At 38.1% G+C, this 19,133-nt stretch overlaps 1 protein-coding gene across 1 annotated transcript in view; it reads right to left on the bottom strand.

Moving 5' to 3' along the window:
- LOC139737768 (uncharacterized) overlaps positions 1-18,678 on the bottom strand; it is a 53,900-nt gene extending 35,222 nt beyond the window's left edge. The window contains exon 1 of the mRNA XM_071648442.1: positions 18,385-18,678. Within this exon, the coding sequence (XP_071504543.1) occupies positions 18,385-18,421 (37 nt within the window). The 5' untranslated portion in view covers positions 18,422-18,678. The remainder of the gene's footprint in view (positions 1-18,384) is intronic.
- Positions 18,679-19,133: the final 455 nt, after the last annotated feature.

The following is a 19,133-nucleotide window of genomic DNA, read 5'->3' as shown; positions in this document are numbered from 1 at the left end:
CTTTCATATTCTATACCAGGAGAGATTTCAAGAGCATCTCCACCGCCATGTATAGAGATGACCATGCCCAGGAGCCATGGTTTTAAAAAAAAAAAAAAGAAGAAGAGAGAAATAGCGGATGGAAAAAAAAAAATGCTGGGAAGTCTATGAATAATTCAACAATAGCTGGCGGTTCGTGCCATGAATATACATGGCAGCTCAGCGTCTACCACCGCGCATCATGCATGCTAATCACGCTCGGAGAATTGGCAGAATAAGGGAGCCGTCCCTTGCCGTTTTAACCCGCTCGTCCTCGGCCATCAGTGGAGAAGCCCGAGACACTCCCAAATGTATGACCTTCTGAAGAATTTCAATGTTATTCAATCCAGGTAGCTGTACACTGTGCTGTGGTTCATGAATCTGACAAAGGCTTTTCTATCCACCATTGATTCTCAAACATATTTCACATCAATTACCTCAAAAAGGATAATATTAATATCATTAATAACAATAATAGTAGTAGTAGTAGTAGTAATAATAATAATAATAATGATAACAACAAAATAATAATAAAAATGGCACATTTTTATAGTGCAGCTGTTATACAAATGTGTACTCTATTACACTGTAATAGGAGACCAGTTTCTGCTTAATTTCTTTATAAATTTGTACCCAAAGCAGTCAAAAATCTTAAGATTAAAAACAATTTGACATAAATGTAGACTGTACCATAGAGACATTTAATACAGTTCAGCCCCTACCAGCATGTGTACTACAGTGCAGAATCTATTTCAAATAGATAAATATGGAAACGATAATAAAAAACAGACCAGTAACATTCTGGCGGACAAACTACTCGGAAAACCATGACTGCTCAGTGCCGATGTATCGCCTCTAATGATGATTTTAAAGGGAATGTAAACCCAAAGAACCATGTGGATTGAGTGAAAGCAGGAACATTAGTAGAACACATCAGTGAAAGTTTGAGGAAAATCGGGCAATCGATGCAAAAGTTATGAATTTTTGAAGTTTTGGTGTTGGAACTGCTGGGTAAGGAGTCTACTAGAGGTAATGACGTATGAGTGGACTACAATATAAAGAAAATATAAAGGAAATTCAATAAAAATGCATTTTTCATGAAAATTACACATTCCATCAACTTGATACTGACATATGTTAGGGGTAGCACTTACTCCCCCTGCTTTCTGAAAGCGGTTAGTCAAGTTCTCTTTTATTTTGCTAGAAAAGTGAATTTTTGTGGAATTCCTTTCATATTTTCTTTATATTGTAGTCCACTCATACGTCATAACCTCTAGTAGTCTCCTCATCCAGCGGTTCCAACACCAAAACTTCAAAAATTCATAACTTTTGCATCGATTGTCCAATTTGCCTCAAACTTTCACTGATGTTCTCTGAAATACAATTTATGCATGTTGATTTGTACTGCTTTATGATACCCTCAACATCACTTTTGCGGGAAACGAATATCTAGAAACATTCCATATATTTTCAACTATAAATTTTTCTTCTCTTTTTATTCAGATTACTTGGATACGCCCACAAAAAATCCTTCCCAACCAATATTCCTGTTGTGACCTCATCTGTCAATCATTGCTAACATACTGACATGTAACAAAAGACATTGGAATGCGCCCTCCCTGGAGACCGAGCATAACTTGCATGTTCTCTCACAATAGGCGTTTTCACATCAGCCCGATAAAAATCCAAGCTCGAGATATTTTTCGCGATTGTAAATCAGCGCGCTATTTCATTTCTTATTCACATCAGCCTGAAGAGAATTAGCCCAACATTTTTTCGAGCTAATTCGACAGCTGAGCATGTGTAAACAGCATCAGTAATGTGTGCACTTTCAAAAATTTCTCATGCTTTGTGTGCAGTTTGCCTCGATCGATCGGGTCACACATGCTAGGCATGATGGGATGCATCGCGCTAATTTCTTGAGGCGTTTTCACATTATCAAATAGCGCGCTAGTTCGCCAATTACAGTATCCTGCTATTTCAGAAATTTCCCGAGTTGGACTCCAGAAATTTTCTCGACCAGAGCGATACAATTAGCGCGCTAATTTGTGTTCACATTATCAAATAGCGCGCTATTTCGTGATCGGGTTAATTTCCCAAGTCAGAAAATAGCGCGCTATTTCGAAACATCGGGCTGATGTGAAAACGCCTTATGTCTTAATAGTCACATTAATATCACAGAAACATGCAAGTTATGCTGGGTCTAGGGAAAGGTGCATTCCAATGTCCTTTGTTAAACATATGTACTTTTAATAGCAATGATTGATTGATGAGCTCACGACCAGAACTTTGGTTTGGAAGGTTCTTTTGTGGGCGTATGCAAGTACAATATTGTAATCTGAAGAAAAATTAGTTAAAAATATATGGATTGTTTCTAGATATTTGTTTCAATGCAAAAGTGATGTTGAGGGTATCATGAATCAACACAAATCAACATGCATTTGTATGTCATAAAACCTTCAAAAACCCATTTGTTGTTGTTGGTGTTGTTGTTGAAAATGAATATTACTATAAGTATAATATTCACTCACAGTGTATGTAATGTTCTCCAGAAAATCTGTGTAGTCAAGATACATATATCTGGATCATCCTTATTTGACCCTACTCACACCTGTACACTCTGCATATTCTTCATTATATTATACCCTGTAGAAGTCCCTTCTATACCGCAATGGTGTTGGTGGTGACGTGTGTGTGTGTGTGTGTGGGAGGGGGGGGGGGTGGTCTGCACCCTGAACAAGTAAGAAAGGAAGGTCAAGGACCCCCAAGTCTTCAATTATCATTGCTACTTAACAGTGTGGGGCTGTGTCTTCTTATCAGCACTTGGTATTTGATAATTGTACACTAGATTCTGGTAAAGCACTCATAAATGCTTTACCATTACATAGTAGGTATGTTGGGTTCACCTGTATACAATGCACTGCACATTAGACATTAGTTCTGATATGATGAGAGGTACCACAGTGTATTGTCTAGATGAACTTAATCACTACATTTAAATACGAATTTTTAGTTCTGTCCACAAATTCTCCAATCACTTCACATTTATGATTTCATCTGAATTTGGATTTGAAATCCTTGGCTATTAAATCACGCACACAACATAAAAAGTGGGGGATGACTTTTAAACGTTGGATGAAAACCATAAAAAAATGACCTCAGGTATATAATATTCACATCGAGCATAAATCTGACATTTTGCCCATTGGAGCAAGAGTTATGTCCTTGGATTACTCAGCAAAAAAAGAGCCGGATCATTTGATTAGATACTTATCTCTTCTTGTGCACTTGCGCCTGTTTTGTGTGCGGACGACATGGGCATACAATTATGCTAATCAATGTATGGAGTAGTAATCAAATTGAAATACGTGTCTCATAATAGTATCGAGATACTCCATGCTACAAGCCTTGGTGCTCAAGATTCATTTAGGGTCAACATGCTGTTAATATCAAAGTGGGCAAATCTGTGACACTGATAACTTTACTGTTGCTGACTTTGAAGAGAAACCCATCCTGTTGTATTAATAGACCATAAAATTTGCATAAAATGTGCCTTGAAATGATGCACAGTCCATTGAAGTGTGAAGTTGAGGCGAGGTCCTTGCAGCAATGCGTGAGTTTTACACAAATCTGATGATAATGTTTGATATGTTTCACACTTACGGAGGACCAGCTATTGCAGCTGAATATGAGCTATCTAGCCATCTTCTCAGATGGCAATGAAACAAAAGTTAAATACTTGGGTTGAGAAAATGTTTTAATGCTTGATACATACACAAACTGTAGTTCCACATACATGTGTCAAATTGTAGTTACAAGTGTATACTATTTCTCTGCATCAAAAGGTATATCCACATGTAAGAATTACCATGGTGCTGATACTGCGCAAATCACTGGGTACCATGAATCTTATTCATGAAGTATGGTATTTCTGGTAAGCATTGTGCATGATTATGCACATATCTCCTGCGGAAAAAGACAAACTGTGTCATGTCACGTGTAAAATTCACCATTGTGCAATCAATAATATCGCGTGATGCAATCGACAGTCAAATCTCGCATGCCTATTTCGTGAGTAGTTGGAATTACCACCCTGAGTACCACTGTATTTCGCAATGAATATCGCTATATATCTATGTTCATAAGCATGGTGAGGTATATTTCATCCTCAATGTGAATACACCTAAAAAAGTCACAGGGGAACAACATCAGTGCTACAGTACTGTAAATCAAGATATTTTCGCGGCATGAAATTTCCGCAAATTGGAGCCGACGAACTTTTTCGCAGAATGAAATTTTCGCGAGTTGCCTCTAACATTCAACGCCTATATTGTAGACAAGAACTTTCATATTATGCATTTTAATTTCGCAAATCTTGGCTCTCGTGAAATTTGCAAAATTACAATCCACACGAAAATTCCTCATTTTATAGTAACCTCTGTTAAAGGCTTTCTTCCTGATTAAAACATATACATGAGCAAAGAGTTGCCATGCAAGGCAAAGCAGAGTGAGAGGTGAGAGGCTAGCCCCTGTGAGGGGGCCTTTGTGGACCTATCCCTAATATCTTAACTTATGCCTTTGAATTTTAATAGTAGTCTTGTGACCAGCCTTTGGTAGCAAATATCACACCCACTCAGTAGGGCTCTGTCCGAAGAAGCTCGGATGCACATAATATACTGCACATTGACAGCCTATGGATGAAGTTAGCAATGGTATGGTATAAGTGACTACAGTACATCTGTTAAGTGAATTATTCAGTGTCTAGATTTTTGGCGGTAGTAGCAGCAGCATGTGTCTGTTGAGCGTTTCCCAGCTCATAAATAATAACGACATTCATCGTGATCTCAGAAGGCCTTAGTGTTGACACGCTTGGTTTCAGCGGGGTCTTTGGCAAAAGCGACATCAGACCAAGAAAAGGCTTTTAATAAAGGCCTAATGGCTTAGGTTTTTTAATTTTACATTGCGTGTCTTATTTGCGACTGATAGCAAGGAATGCAGTTCAAGCATAAGCACGTGCCATCAGCTGCAGCCACTACATCTTTGTGAAGTTGGTTTGGATTTCCTGAACAAACCTAAATTATTTTCCCCACAATTTTTCTATCAAAGTGGTAGCAGTCAAGTATTCATCCTCGCCTCGCTGCCCTCCCCTGGAAAAATCTAGTATCGAACAAGTTGCACTGTGTGAGAATATTATATTATAAACTAACCCATGAGTCTTGACATACATTTGTAAGGCTAAGTGAGAATGGCAATAACTATTTTAAACAAGAAATCCTCGCATAACAAGAAATCCACACGACATGGGAATACCTCAGTCCATACTGAATAGTATGTTGTTGCCATGCATGCCGTTGATATACCGTATGTGCTCCCAAACCAGATTTCTGGTGTGAGGAAGGGTGCTCTGCCAATGGAGGCGCGAAGAAAATTCACAAAAACATGTACGTCGCATACTGTCCTGGGCTTCTAGATGACCTGCTTTAAATTCTGACAATGATAGGTTTCTTCCTTTTTTTAACCTTTCAAGTATGCATGCCACTACAATTCACTGATCTCAAAGCAAGCAATGATTGTTGCTGTAGTTTCATGCTCAACAAACTTTTGTTTGAGCTTAAATTTATGTTTACAAGAGCTAAATGAAAATAATATATACTCCAATAGATTCAGTGAATGCTGCAGCATTTCTAGTCGTATACACGTGTACATCGATGAAGTTTGAAGTAAATTGCATGATGCATTCAAAAGTTATAAATCATTAAACTTTTTGTTAAATCCATGCACTGCCATTATTAAATAAGGTGGCTGCAACAATTTGAATATCAGAGAAGTGCAATGACATACAATTAGGAGAGCAAAGAATACAATTAGGAGAGCAAGATACTTTTGCTACTCTCCAAAATTTCTTCTGCCAAACAATATATTATCAAAGTCCCCATGTATGCCAATTTTCTTCTGAATTGTTTAAAAATTGGAGAAGTTCCATCTGCAAGGCTTCTACAGGGCTCGATATTTAATAGCGGTGGCCCAGGGCCATTAATTTTTTGGTAGCCAATGGGCAGGTAGAATTAGAAATGAATTTTCATATTTCCTTTTATTTTAGGCCAAATTTCTTTTTTGGGCCATCAAATGTCAAATTCTATTAAGATTGTTTAATAATGGCCAAAACGGGTCACCAGGTGAAAAAAAAAAGTTTTGAAAAGTGTCAAGTCCTCTTCTACCTAATTTTGGGGCCATAACCCACTGGAACCATAGTAAAATGTATCTTGCACAACTTGATGAAGTTTTTCATGTGGGCCAATATTAGTGAATGACTGAAAAACTGCAGTAGTCTACAAGCCTTTCACCCATTTGTGCAGGCAATGTGCTAGGCTATTACTGTGAACTTTCAAACAAAAAATACTCTTAGAAAACATGTCTCGCAATGGGTGCTAATTTTAATTTGAATACTTGAAAACTGGAGAAGTACACGTATATCGATCCACAAGCCTTCCACCTGATTTTCCAGCCAAGATGTTCTCCTTCTATGGCGACATATTTTCCGCTACTCTTGAAAGATTTGCACTTCACAATTTTATACTTAACTCAACACGCGTGCTATGATTTTGTTTGAATCACTTGAAAATTGAAGAAATACAATTTACATATGTACAACTGATCAGCAAGCCTTTTACAGGATTTTGGGGTCATGGTATGCTGTTACCATGGTAACACACTTTCTGCTAGATCGTTCCCTTTCTTTTGTATCCTTTTACTGTAAAAGGACATAAAGAAGGAACAAAAATGTAGAGAGTAGGTGGAAGAGGAAGAGAAGGAAATTAAAAACAAAGCAACAGAAGAGTAGAAAAAAAAGAGAAGAAGAAATGACAAGTAAAAAAACTGAAGTAGATTAAGAAGAAAAACAAAAAGTAGAAGAACTTGGAGAAGAAGGAGGAGGAGGAAGAGGAAGAGGGGGAGAGAGGGAAAGGGGAAGAATATTTATGTATAGTCAATGAATTCATCCATTCTCCCGGGGTGGGCAGCCATGGAACAAATCAGCGCGAGTAGAACCCCCTGAACATATTCTACATCATGAAAAATTCATGAACGCAAGACTCCGCAGCTGTGGGGTACAAGAGGGGGGAAAAAAGTTGTTCTTTCTTGTGTTGGTTTTTGGATTGGGGGGGGGGGCAAAGAAAAAGAACAAAGTCAAATTGTTGGAAGGTTGTCGAGTATATCTCATTGTGCTTAGTTTTTTCTCTTTTTTTTTTCTTTCACATCACTGGGAAGGGGGAAGATTGGAATGGCTTCCTTTCTTGCGGATATTAGGCACACAAAAATTTGCAGTCATTCTATAGTCTGAAAGAAAAAAGAAAATCTTACGACTCTACGATGTATGCCCTACACCATGGAATTTACTACATGTACAGGCTGTACATACCACTGGACAATGTAGTTTGAAGACCGCATATTAAACACCATTAACTTTGTAGAAAGACTTTTGTACCAGTACACACACAAGCACGTTGTTAAACACATACACACACACAACACAGACAGACAAACACACACCTACACCTCAAAATTCCTAAAAGATTCAAGAAACCAGGGAATACACACAGCATGGTTTGTAATAATCCATAGGACACCAGAATACATTCAAACACGATATAACAACATAATCTACTTTGATCAATCACAACATACACTGTACTTTCATATCATCAGTTAGCCCCGGTTGAATTTAAGGGCAAGCATACAAGAATTGTGGCAAGAAGTCCAATAATTCATGCAAGCTACTTTTGATTTCTATACAAAGTACACTTCCAAAGGTTAAACAAAAGGGTTTGCATGGCATAACAGGTACAACATTACAATATAAGTAGTACATGTAAGTTTTTTCTAGTACAGAGTCCTGTAGTCATTCAGTCCCTGCAAATGGTTCACCTACATATTGCACTAAAACTGCTGTACACAGAGACTAGACCCATTATGCTAATACCTCAGCCCTTTGTGTGCATTGCTGTGTGAGCACAAGCCACTGTAAGGACCTGGATGTGTGTATTGACATGCACGCAGCTATTCAAAATTCTGAATAAATGCATACTCTGGGAGGCCCTAGCTCACTGGGGTCAACTGTGTAATGTTTGCCATCTCTTTTATACCATCTCTCCTTCTTTCATTCTCTATTCCCCTCTCCTCTCTCTTTCTTTACAGTACCCCCTCCCCCCCCCCCCCCCCCCCTTCCCTCTTTTCAATCCCTGGTATGCATACAAACAACCGGAGTGTCTGCGCTGCCTTGTGTGTGCGTGGGTGATTCAATGCATAATGCATTAGGGCCTGTGCTGTGCTGAGGGACGGCGACTCTTTATGCATTTATGCACGGCCCTTTTGGCCGCCTCATGCATACTGCTCTGCACAGACCCACAGTGAGTGGTTGAAAGTAGAGAGAGCGTTTACGTATGCAGTACAGGTGTAAGCCCGCTGCTCCTGGAGATATAATCTTTCTCTTTCCTTCTCTCTATTCGATGCATTTATTAATGTTTCAATATATCTCGCTATCACTGCCTTTGTGTGTGTGTGTTTTTTTCAATCTCAAAGTAAACTCTCTTTGCCCATGTACCTCTATCCTACTCACTCTGCTTGTGCCATAGATTGTTGATCTGCTAGCACGTGTAATGGAATATAGCTAAAGATTTAAGGGGAGAAAGTCTTCTAGAAAGCTACGCATTACTGCCCATTGGCAATATACTGTACAAGGAAAATAATCATTTAGTATATTAATTTGCATTGATTACCAAACAAGAGAACCTGAGTAATCTAAGTTTTCATATCAAATTGCTTTTCATATGTAGCACAAGAAATAACATAAAACAGCTCCAGCATATGAATGATATACATTTGTAGCATGATCAAGCTGTTGCGCCATTTCTCAAATCATTGAAAATAAGACACAATGTCTACTTTCTTATAAAACAATCAAATGACTTGCAATTTCGAAGGCTATGATTACACATGAAGAGCTCATATGGCGTTCATTAGCACCATGAGCATCTTTTGATGGACTGTTGCGCTATAAAAGTAGACACTATTATCATTATTATATTTCATTTTTCATTTGTATTCTTCATTTATGACAAGTTTCCAAGTGTCATAATGTTAGCTACACGAGTCAGACCCATACATTCTTTTACAAACCAAATGTTACTTTCATTTGAAACTATTATAACGAAATTATTGGGATAGTACCACCACTCACCTTAATATACAACAGTTTATAATTCAGTACAGAGACATGTGAAGTACAAGAGATCTACGGGAAGGGTCGGAATTGGTTATAGAGTATTTAATGTTTCGCTCAGTGAATTTCGTTCACCACGCTTAGGTTGCCGTAAAGCATTTGAATTATGCATGGAAGCAAGAAGAGAGAGGGGGGGGGGGGAACAGTATCAAAAGTTCAAATCGCAGGCACTTGATTGCATACTGCAATGAATACAAATGACCCCACATTGCAGTCCAACAGCACCCCACATCAGGACTGCCACAAAAACAACATTTTGGTACAGTTGCATAGTGGAAACCAACCAATATGAGGAAAAAATAAAACAGCATGCCATATTCTAAAACTACAATGTGCATACTTTGAATATGTACTCAATAGACCGCTTCTGTAATACACATTACCATGCATGGATGTTTCTTTTCCCAGAGCCTGGTAACAATTTAATTTACCTGCACCCTCCCATTAAGTTCCATAGGCAGGAATTAACTTAGTTGTTGCTAGGTAGGGCAAGCCTCCTGTATGCTTTGTGGTTGCAATGGGTAACTTTTGTGAACAAAGCATACATAAAATCTGAATACATACATTACAGAACTGGTCTATTGGGATACGTTTTCAAGTGAAAAATGGTGTGTAAAGTGATCCACTTTCATTCTTTCTTCTTCCTCACAGAGTTGAGTTGCTCATACATTTGTACTCACTTTGACAAATTATGTAGCTTGTCTGGTACAGTACATGATGCACTATAAAAAGTAAAAGCAAGGAGGTACTACAAGTAGGTGATTGGTACAGCTGTAGAAGCACTCTGTGTATGCAATATACCATATGCAATGTTATTGCAGTGTAGAGCAGATATTGCTTCTGTAAAGGTGTACTACTGTAAGCAATGTTTCTCTTTAAAAAATCTGAGCTGTGTGGTCCTACTGTACATGTTACCAGAGTTTCTGAACATGTATGAAGCTACAGCACTGTATGGAGGAAAAAAAAAAATCAGGGTTCCAAAAAGAAATGCTACCTGCTTCAAATGTAAAAGTATGTGATGACTATAAAGGTTTACCATTCTCAATATTGTTGAATCTTATAGACAATTCTGTCAGAATCACCCATTTGGAAATGTGGGGGTAATGTAACTACTGGAAGTGAAACTTGTGACATGTATTTATAAGCAAATATCATTTTCATCACTTTCAATCAGAAACCTGCTGTAGAACTCCTTTCACCCAGAATAAAATCTGTCTCTTTGGATAAAGCTACAGCACTACTGTAAAAGTATGTATGTTTGTGAGAGTAATATTTTGCACTTGGTCATATGAAGTGAATTTGCAGGTTTTTAATTCCTTGGAATCAAAATATGAACTACAAATGTAGTATGACAATTGACATACACTGTATAGGAAGCAAAGCTTTTCGCATGCTTTTCATTTTTGTGCTAGGTGCATGTTGTGCGAAGTGCACAAAATTCCCACTTTCACAGTATCCAACATGATGTCTCAGCTCAAATGAACAAGGCTTCAATGCACAGTAATGTACTGTACAGAAATTGGGAGAGGCTTCGTACAAAAAGAAGGCTTCATCTCATTAACCCGTTGAGGACGGGCTGATTTTGCTACAACATGCATTTCCCATCTAAACACCTGCCCGAGTATGTACTCGGGACTCTTCCTCAACGGGTTAATCCATTAACTGCTAAGTTTGATTCAGAGAGCCATTAGAACTCTAGTTGTAATAATAATCTGCATAAATCCAGCACATTGACTCATATACTCATTAGACTAATTGAAGGTCATACAGTCTGTACATGCAGCTTCACAATTTTACCCAAGCTAGAGAAATACATTAAAGGACAAGTTCACCTTCATAGACATGAGGGTTGAGTGAATGCAGCAATATTAGTAGAACACATCAATGAGAGTTTGAGGAAAATCGGACAATCCGTTCAAAAGTTATGAATTTTTGAAGTTTCTGCTCAGTCACGGCTGGATGAGAAGACTACTATACATGTAGCTTGTGATGTCATATGAGTACAACTACACCATAAAGAAAGTATAAAGAAAATTCAAGATATTCTCACTTTTCTCACATAATAAAAGAACCCTCGACTTCTCTCTTTCAGAAGTCAGGGGGAATGATATTACCCCTAACATATTAAGTCAGTAACAAGTCGAGGAAATGTGCACTTTATTCAAAAAGTCAAGTTTTGTGAAATTCTCTTTTTATTTTCCTTAAATCGTTGTACGCATGTGACATCATACACTGTAGTAGTCTTCTCCTCCAGCAGTGATTGTACAGATATTTTAAAAATTCATAACTTTTGAACGGATTGTTGGATTTTCCTCAAACTTTCACTGATGTGTTCTACTAACATTGTTGCCTTCACTCAATCCACATGTATATGAAGGTGAACTTGTCCTTTAAAGACCTGACAGCGTGGGGATGCCATAGAATGGGAAGGCTGGCCCGGCTCGGATATATTTGAGAATCCCTGTAACGAATCATGTACAGGTTTATTACTGATCTTTGTGCACGTACACACACAGCCGAAGTATCTCGACAGGAGTCTCGACCGTTGCCGATGAGCGTACGCTTCGATGCACATATTCGCTGACCGGTGCTATTTGTGGTTTTCGATTGTACCCTGGTGGGCAGCAAATGAATCAGGCCACCCATGAATCCTCACGTTACCAGGTCTTCAAAGCACGATAGATTGCATTATATTCCACATACTAAGAATCTTGCTAGATAGGATTGGTCAAGAGCTGATCACGTGATTAAGTGTAGTTTTGCCCATCACATCACCTGAGAAGAAAAGTTTGTTACACTCTATGTTGATAGTCCCTTTTGTTTTGCGGATCTCTTCAGTCCATACAGTCCCAACGCGAGATGAGTATGCACGAAATAAAAGTGCGTTGCACTGTGGACTATCACTTAAACTAGGTCAAATGATAGTCCACAGTGCAACGCACTTTTATTTCTGTGCCACAGTCGCAGAGCAAATTCGTTGTTTTGTCATCTACGTACATACGTCTAGAGTAAACTACGTAGCCTAAGCCCTAAGGATACCCAAAGACAGCTAAAACGGTTTCAGATGTAGAATAAAATGGGAATATCTAGGACCCTAGATGTGGAATATAAAGCAATAATCAACTTTTAGTTTCAGGCAGTGAGACAAACTATCACTTCCTCGGCAATCTGAATGCGTACGCTATCTTTCCTCAGCTGAGCTTCGGAAAGATAGCTACATCCAGATCGCCTCGGAAGTGATAGTTTGTCCCATCACCTTCACCAACGTTGATTGGCACATATCCTACAACTGAATATACACATAAACATACCTCAGCATTTGAATCTAATACAGAGTGCATACAACCCCACAAGTAAAATTTTGACCTTTACTATAGCACTAATGTATCTGTTTCGCGAGGATTTAACTTTCGCGAATTTTGTGAATCACTGTTGGACCGCGAATTTAACAACACGCAAAAATGTCACCAATGCACTGGTGTAATAGCGCACCTATGACAGCTTCATGTCAATTTGCAACAACAACATCTCGTGAAAATGTCCATGACCTCCTCATTTGCAAAATATCTGTATGCGAAAAGGACAGCTTATACAGTATTAATGAAGATACATTGTATGGTATAATTGTATACATCACAATGTGTTATTTAAATATACATTATTGTAGAATAAAAATAAAAAAATCTTTATGTTTATTTGAACTTCATTGAATACACCTAATAGGTTTTCTGATGGACTACATTGTACATGTATGTTTACTTTCTCATTTCTATTTTAACAAAAAAAAAAGGGGGGGGGGAAACAACATCAAAGATCAAACACTATAAAGCCTGTCCTGAAATTTGTAATGAAAACACATTTTTACTGTAAAATCTGCATTGCATGACTTTAAATTTGTTGAACGAATATGCAAGCTGGTATACTGAGCTTCACTGCAAATTACTGAGAGTAGCATTTTGATACTGATACTTTTCTTTAATAATCAACTACCAGTAATACTAGCATGTCATACACAGTTTTCATAAATGGCCAAGGATCTCTCCCCCTTTCTCTCTTTCTTTCTCTTTCTTTCTCTCTCTTTCCTATAAACAAGTCTCACATTAGCAATGTGTTGCTTTAGACTTCGAGGTACAGTAATGTAATGCATCTCATATTTGCCTGAAATACAATAACATTGATTGTACATATCAGACTAAACTGAGGCTCACAAACACACACACCTCACATCTGTCTGGTGGTAATACAAGAACAATTTTGCAAGACAGCCTTTCTTTCTTTCTTTCTTTTTTTTTTTTTTTGGGGGGGGAACCCTCTTCGGCCATGATCTGGCAAAACTACGTACGTATCTCGTTTGAAGCGATTTCGAGATATTATGATTTACATAACTTGGAACTGTGTTTTATATAATGTTTTATCTAACTCAAAATATATGCTCATTGCCACATATTTAGAGAAATTTTAAACGATACGTAGTTCTGCCTGATCATGAGAATCCCATAGATTGTGTACACATACGACGCGCGCGTAAGGATTGGAACTTGAGATACGTAGTACTGCCAGCCGCTCAAGCTGCCTCAATGAAGGAGTATGATCAGGCAAAACTACGTACACTAACTACAGAGTCTGTATAGCAGTTACGAGCTACCTAATGCTATCGTATCTCAAGTTATGTAGTTCTGCCAGCTCAATGACACGTCATTTTTACTCCAAAACCTTGATATTTGAGAATTTTATTTTAAAAATGACAAAGAGTTATAACATCATATTTTAACATATTGAGCATGATGTTATGAAAAACTCAATATTAAGCCAAAAATAAAAAATGTCAAAAATCGAGATGCGTAGTTCTGCCAAACCATGGCCGTCTTCTCCACCCCCCCCCCTCCCAATAAAGAAAGTAAAAAGATGAAAACAAAGGTAATAATCTCACCTCCTGTTATTTGGCATTACCAGTCATCACACATCTTTGGAATTCACACACACACCCACACACACAAACACACAAGTTCTACAATGTTGTATCTCGACTTTTGAAGGAACACGACAGCTTGTACGTACGTATAAAATTTATACATCGTATGCGGCCAAAAATACAAGCCCATGGGTTAATTTCACCAGCACAGAGAAAGATAAGTGTTTACGATTTGCTTCTTCCAGCCTGTGACACTTCAGTAAAAGTCAGAAAACAGCTCAGTAAGTGTTTTTGAAATTCCTAGCTAGAAAGGGCAAATGGTGATGGAAAGTGTACAAAAAGGAGAAAACATGCATGTTTACCTGCACATAAACATCCCTGATGTTCTCCTTAACAACAAAAGTTAGACAAAATTAAAGGATTAAAGGTTACGATAAGTATAAACTGCCAAGATATTGGCATAAATGTGTGCCATAAAAGGTTCTTTGAAATACAAATGCGTATAGTTGATTTCAGTTGATTTATGATACCCTCAATATCACTTTTGCGGGGAAATGAATACTGGTATCTAGAAACATTCCATATATTTTAACTAATTTTTCTTCTATTTTTCTTCAGATTACTTGGATATATGCCAACAACAAAAAATCCTTACAAACCAATATTCCTCTTGTGACCTCATCTGTCAATCATTGCTAAAGTACTGATTTGTTTAACAATAAGACATTGGAATGCACCTTCCCCTCAACTCAGCATAACTTGCATGTTTGTGTGACATTAATGTGACTAACAAAAGACATGGCGAGGGAAAATGCAAGTTATGCTGGGTCTAGTCAGGGGAAGGTGCATTCCAATGTCTTTTGTTAATATATCAATACTTTAGCAATGATTGACAGATGAGGTCAAAAGAGGAATATTGGTTTGTATGTCATTTGTATTTCAGGGAACATTTAAAGTCTGGTTACAGGCAAAACATTAACATGTTTCACCCGTTGAGAACAGGCTGATTTTCGTACATACAACACACATTTCCCATGTAGACACCTGCCCAGTAAATTCAAGACTAGTCTTCTATGGTCATATCATCTTTGTATGTAAGATCGACCTCATATGGTTCTCATGAAACAAGTCAACACTTTCCAGCAGCAGGTAATTATTACCTACCAGAAGGTAACGATGGATCATTGTAGTGAAGTTCACTTAATACGCAGGATTGACATTAGTCTACAACCATGCCAACACTATTATGAGCCACAGCAGCAAAACAAAATATATGTTTAGATTTTTTTAAATGGTTAATAAAACACTCTAAACAAGCAATCTGAAAGAAACATGATACCGTATTTCAGTAAAATGGCAGTGCATGGATCAATCTAGTATACTAAAATGATGTGTTGTTGATCAGCTTTCAAATGCTTTTTGCCATTCAACTTGTGTTCCTTTTCTTGAGTTTACCTCTAGAAATTTTTCTCCCATGCCTTTTTTACTTTTCTTTGTGGCTAACTTGTTGGCCTGCAAGATATACTTGTATTGTCTGCAGGTCAGAGTGGGCAGTATCAACAACTACTGTACAAGTGGAAATTTTTGTGGTGTGTGAAATTTTCATGCATTTCAAGTCAAATCGAACTACATTTGTAGCACAAAGATAAAAGCATGCAATTTTTTTTTTAGTTATGCATGCATGTAATGATTGTATGTAACATTATCTTAAATCTTTGATCTTCAGGAAGGTATAGGGGGTATGATACCTGTTTATTTCCAGGTGTTTTTTCCTTCATATTTGCTCATCCTTATAGGATAAGTGAATTTGCTGTCACATTCATGTAGCAGATCTGCTAAAATTTGAATTTACGTGCCAAAAGCTTCTACCAATATCTGCCATTAACCATGTAGAAAAATGCACATCAATAAAGGAATAGATGACCATCAAGCTGGAACAGGGGATACTGTAATGAGAGTTCTTCAAGCCCCATAATATACAGTGCACCATCTACATTCAATTATATCAAATGGTGCTTACTCTGTTTTACAGGGAGGTGAGACACCTCCCTGCTCTGTAACAATTCAGTCACTAAACATTTTCTTTTTCACTAGTGTACTTTTGTATCCATGTAGATAGGCCTATATCTCAAATTCCATTGAACAAAATTGTGCCAAACTGACAGGATATACTTGATAGCTTTTATCCAATCACTCACATTAGTTTGAACCAAATAGGTCATCAGGAAGTGTCGATATCGACGTCGACTTCATTTCATCACTCAAAACAACTAGCGTGCATATGCTGCCTTCACAATCTGAAACTGAAGTTAGCTGTCTAATATTACGTATGACAAATTTTTCAAGTATCCGGGAGAAAAAATCATTGTATAAACGATCTACAACCAGTTAAATGTTACGTGAGAAGTGCAGTTCTTGTACAGCGCATACAACCACACACAGACAGACAAACAGAGACAGACAGACACACAGATACACACACATACATATGTGACCCACTACAACAAAAGGATCCGAAGTCGGGGGAGGACAATTTTCGGAAAATGGCATGACATTATTCCCTTACTCTTCTACTTTAATTTCATATATAGCACAACTCATAAAAGTACTCGGTCGCGGAGATATCAGTGATTTTACTAACACATGTCAAGTGGTTGAGGAAATCAGAGTTTCGAGAAAAGCGCCTTCAAAGTTTTCCTTCCGACAAGGGGAGGCGAGACAGTTTTCACCGCTTGATAATAAAAGGCTCGCTCCTAGCGATGTTCATTCGAGCTCAGCGCCAACGGTCTATGCACGACCAATCAGTAATCAGGATGCCACGCACTGACCAATAAGATCACTCCCTCGTTGCTAGGGGTGGAGTCTAGCTGCGGCGCTAAATCCAAATCTTCGGACACGTTTCTGTTACTTTGAAAGTCGGAAAATCATGGCCCAGAAAAATGCTGATTTCTTTCCTTTCCTTTGATCATTTAGCTTTGAAATTTCGGCAGATGATAAACAAAACATTAGACTACAAAATCATGCCAAAAACAGAAATCAGATTGTTTTGACCAATTTTGATGATGTGACTTCAAACTCGATTTTCTGGGCTCAGCCGTCAGCGACTTTAGGATCCTTTTGTTGCAGCGGGTCACATGCATTTCACAACCACCTACTTTCAACTTGCCACAATCATTGAACGTTGATTTTTAGCTCCTGCGTCGAGTCTTGGTTTATTACCTGGTACGTTACTTGAAAAATACTTTGCATGAAATGCGATGGCTAAACTTCAGGTTAAGATTGTGCAGGCAACTGACATTTCAACAACACCTTAATCTCTCATGAACAGCAAAGTTTGTTTTGAGCGGCGACATGAAAGTCGACGTCAATGTTGATGCTTTCCTACAACCAATTTAGTTCAAATTCTCCCGAGTAATTGAAAATAAGCTATCAAGTATATCATGTGATTTTGGTGCATTTAGTTTTGTGGAATTCAAGATATCTAATGTTACAAGGATAATACATTTAATTAGCATCACATTTTTGTGAGCCTTGCATCTGCCATCGCTTGACAAACTTTGATCGCTTGTCTTTAAAAACACTGTGCTGTGACACATCGTCTTGCTTGTTAAACAGACCAAGTCATGTCTAGGTCATTACAGTTCTAGATGTGTGAATTTCGAGGCCTGATTGGTTTTGCTTCATGCCCTTATTAGCCTTACAATCTCAAACCCAAGAGACAGGATCTAGGCCAAGCCAGGTGAAACTTGATACACAGCACAGGTCACTGACGGTAGCCGTAGTACACCGAGAGTTCGTTGCTACTGTATACATACGTGTGCCGACTGGACTTGCAGCACCGATATACACCATGCACACAGACAGAAGACCCACATAACACACACACATGCATACATGTACATACACACACACGTACACTCACATAACACACCCTATCTGTCTACTAGCAACTTCGCCATCACAGTTCGAATTTTCCCAGCGCCGCGGAAAACAGATCGAGAATGATACGCCATCGGGGCAAAATTTCACGACCGATGTTTCATCAAACGAAACACAACTTTTCAGCAGTTAAACATTGTAAACATGATTCCATCAAGCCGCTAAATTAAAGTCCAGCAGATGAATATCAATTATGTGACAAGTCGGCAAAAATATGAATATGTAAAATGGATCGTACCTGTCCTTTCTTCCAACGCCTTTGCAACGTCCGCCATTTTGCATATTAAAATACCAATGCCAACGACTGCCCTACGTATTGTGTGTACTGGGCGTATGGCTGCCGTGAAGTGCCACAACCCGAGTACCTCCGGAAAATAATTAGCAAATTTTCAGACTCGATTCTCTGAGTGAACACGAAACAACAGTCAGGAAAACCTTACAAGTATACGGCTTATATTATTCTCAAAAGTGTCATACCTACCTTTCCGACAGTTAGGCGATGAATAATGTGATTTCGAGCGCTGTGCGATCCCTCAATATTCACCGAAAATTAATCAGGCTCGCTCCAGATGCAAATACAGACGCAATGATTAGACTCTAACAAGTCGTTTAATCAAAATACGAGGCAGGTACTCCGAAGCCGCAGTGCGTGTAAAGTCGACACGAATAAACAACAACAACAACAACAACAACAACAACAATAACAACAACAACAACAACAACAATCACGATGACATTTTAACTATGTACTAGTATGCATTCAGGATCTAGCAACATTATTTTCTTCCGCTTTCTATATTCTTAGTGTTTTCTTTTTTCTTTTCAGGTATAAGTTGTATTTTTATCCATCTTTCTGATGTGAACAGGATCCACCGGGAGAACAGTGCTCAGATTACTGAAGTGGCTGTACCCATATAAATAAAACTAATGATAATGATAATACTAGTAATAATAATGATTATAAGACATTGAGTATTTAATTATGGC

Source organism: Diadema antillarum, unplaced genomic scaffold (genome assembly GCF_040938485.1).
Source record: "Diadema antillarum isolate AM-2024a unplaced genomic scaffold, OU_Dant_1.0 seq00000704_RagTag, whole genome shotgun sequence".
NCBI classification, from domain to species: domain Eukaryota; kingdom Metazoa; phylum Echinodermata; class Echinoidea; order Diadematoida; family Diadematidae; genus Diadema; species Diadema antillarum.
The sequence above is the reverse complement of the archived record's forward strand: the minus strand, read 5'-3'. Positions and strand labels throughout refer to the sequence as shown.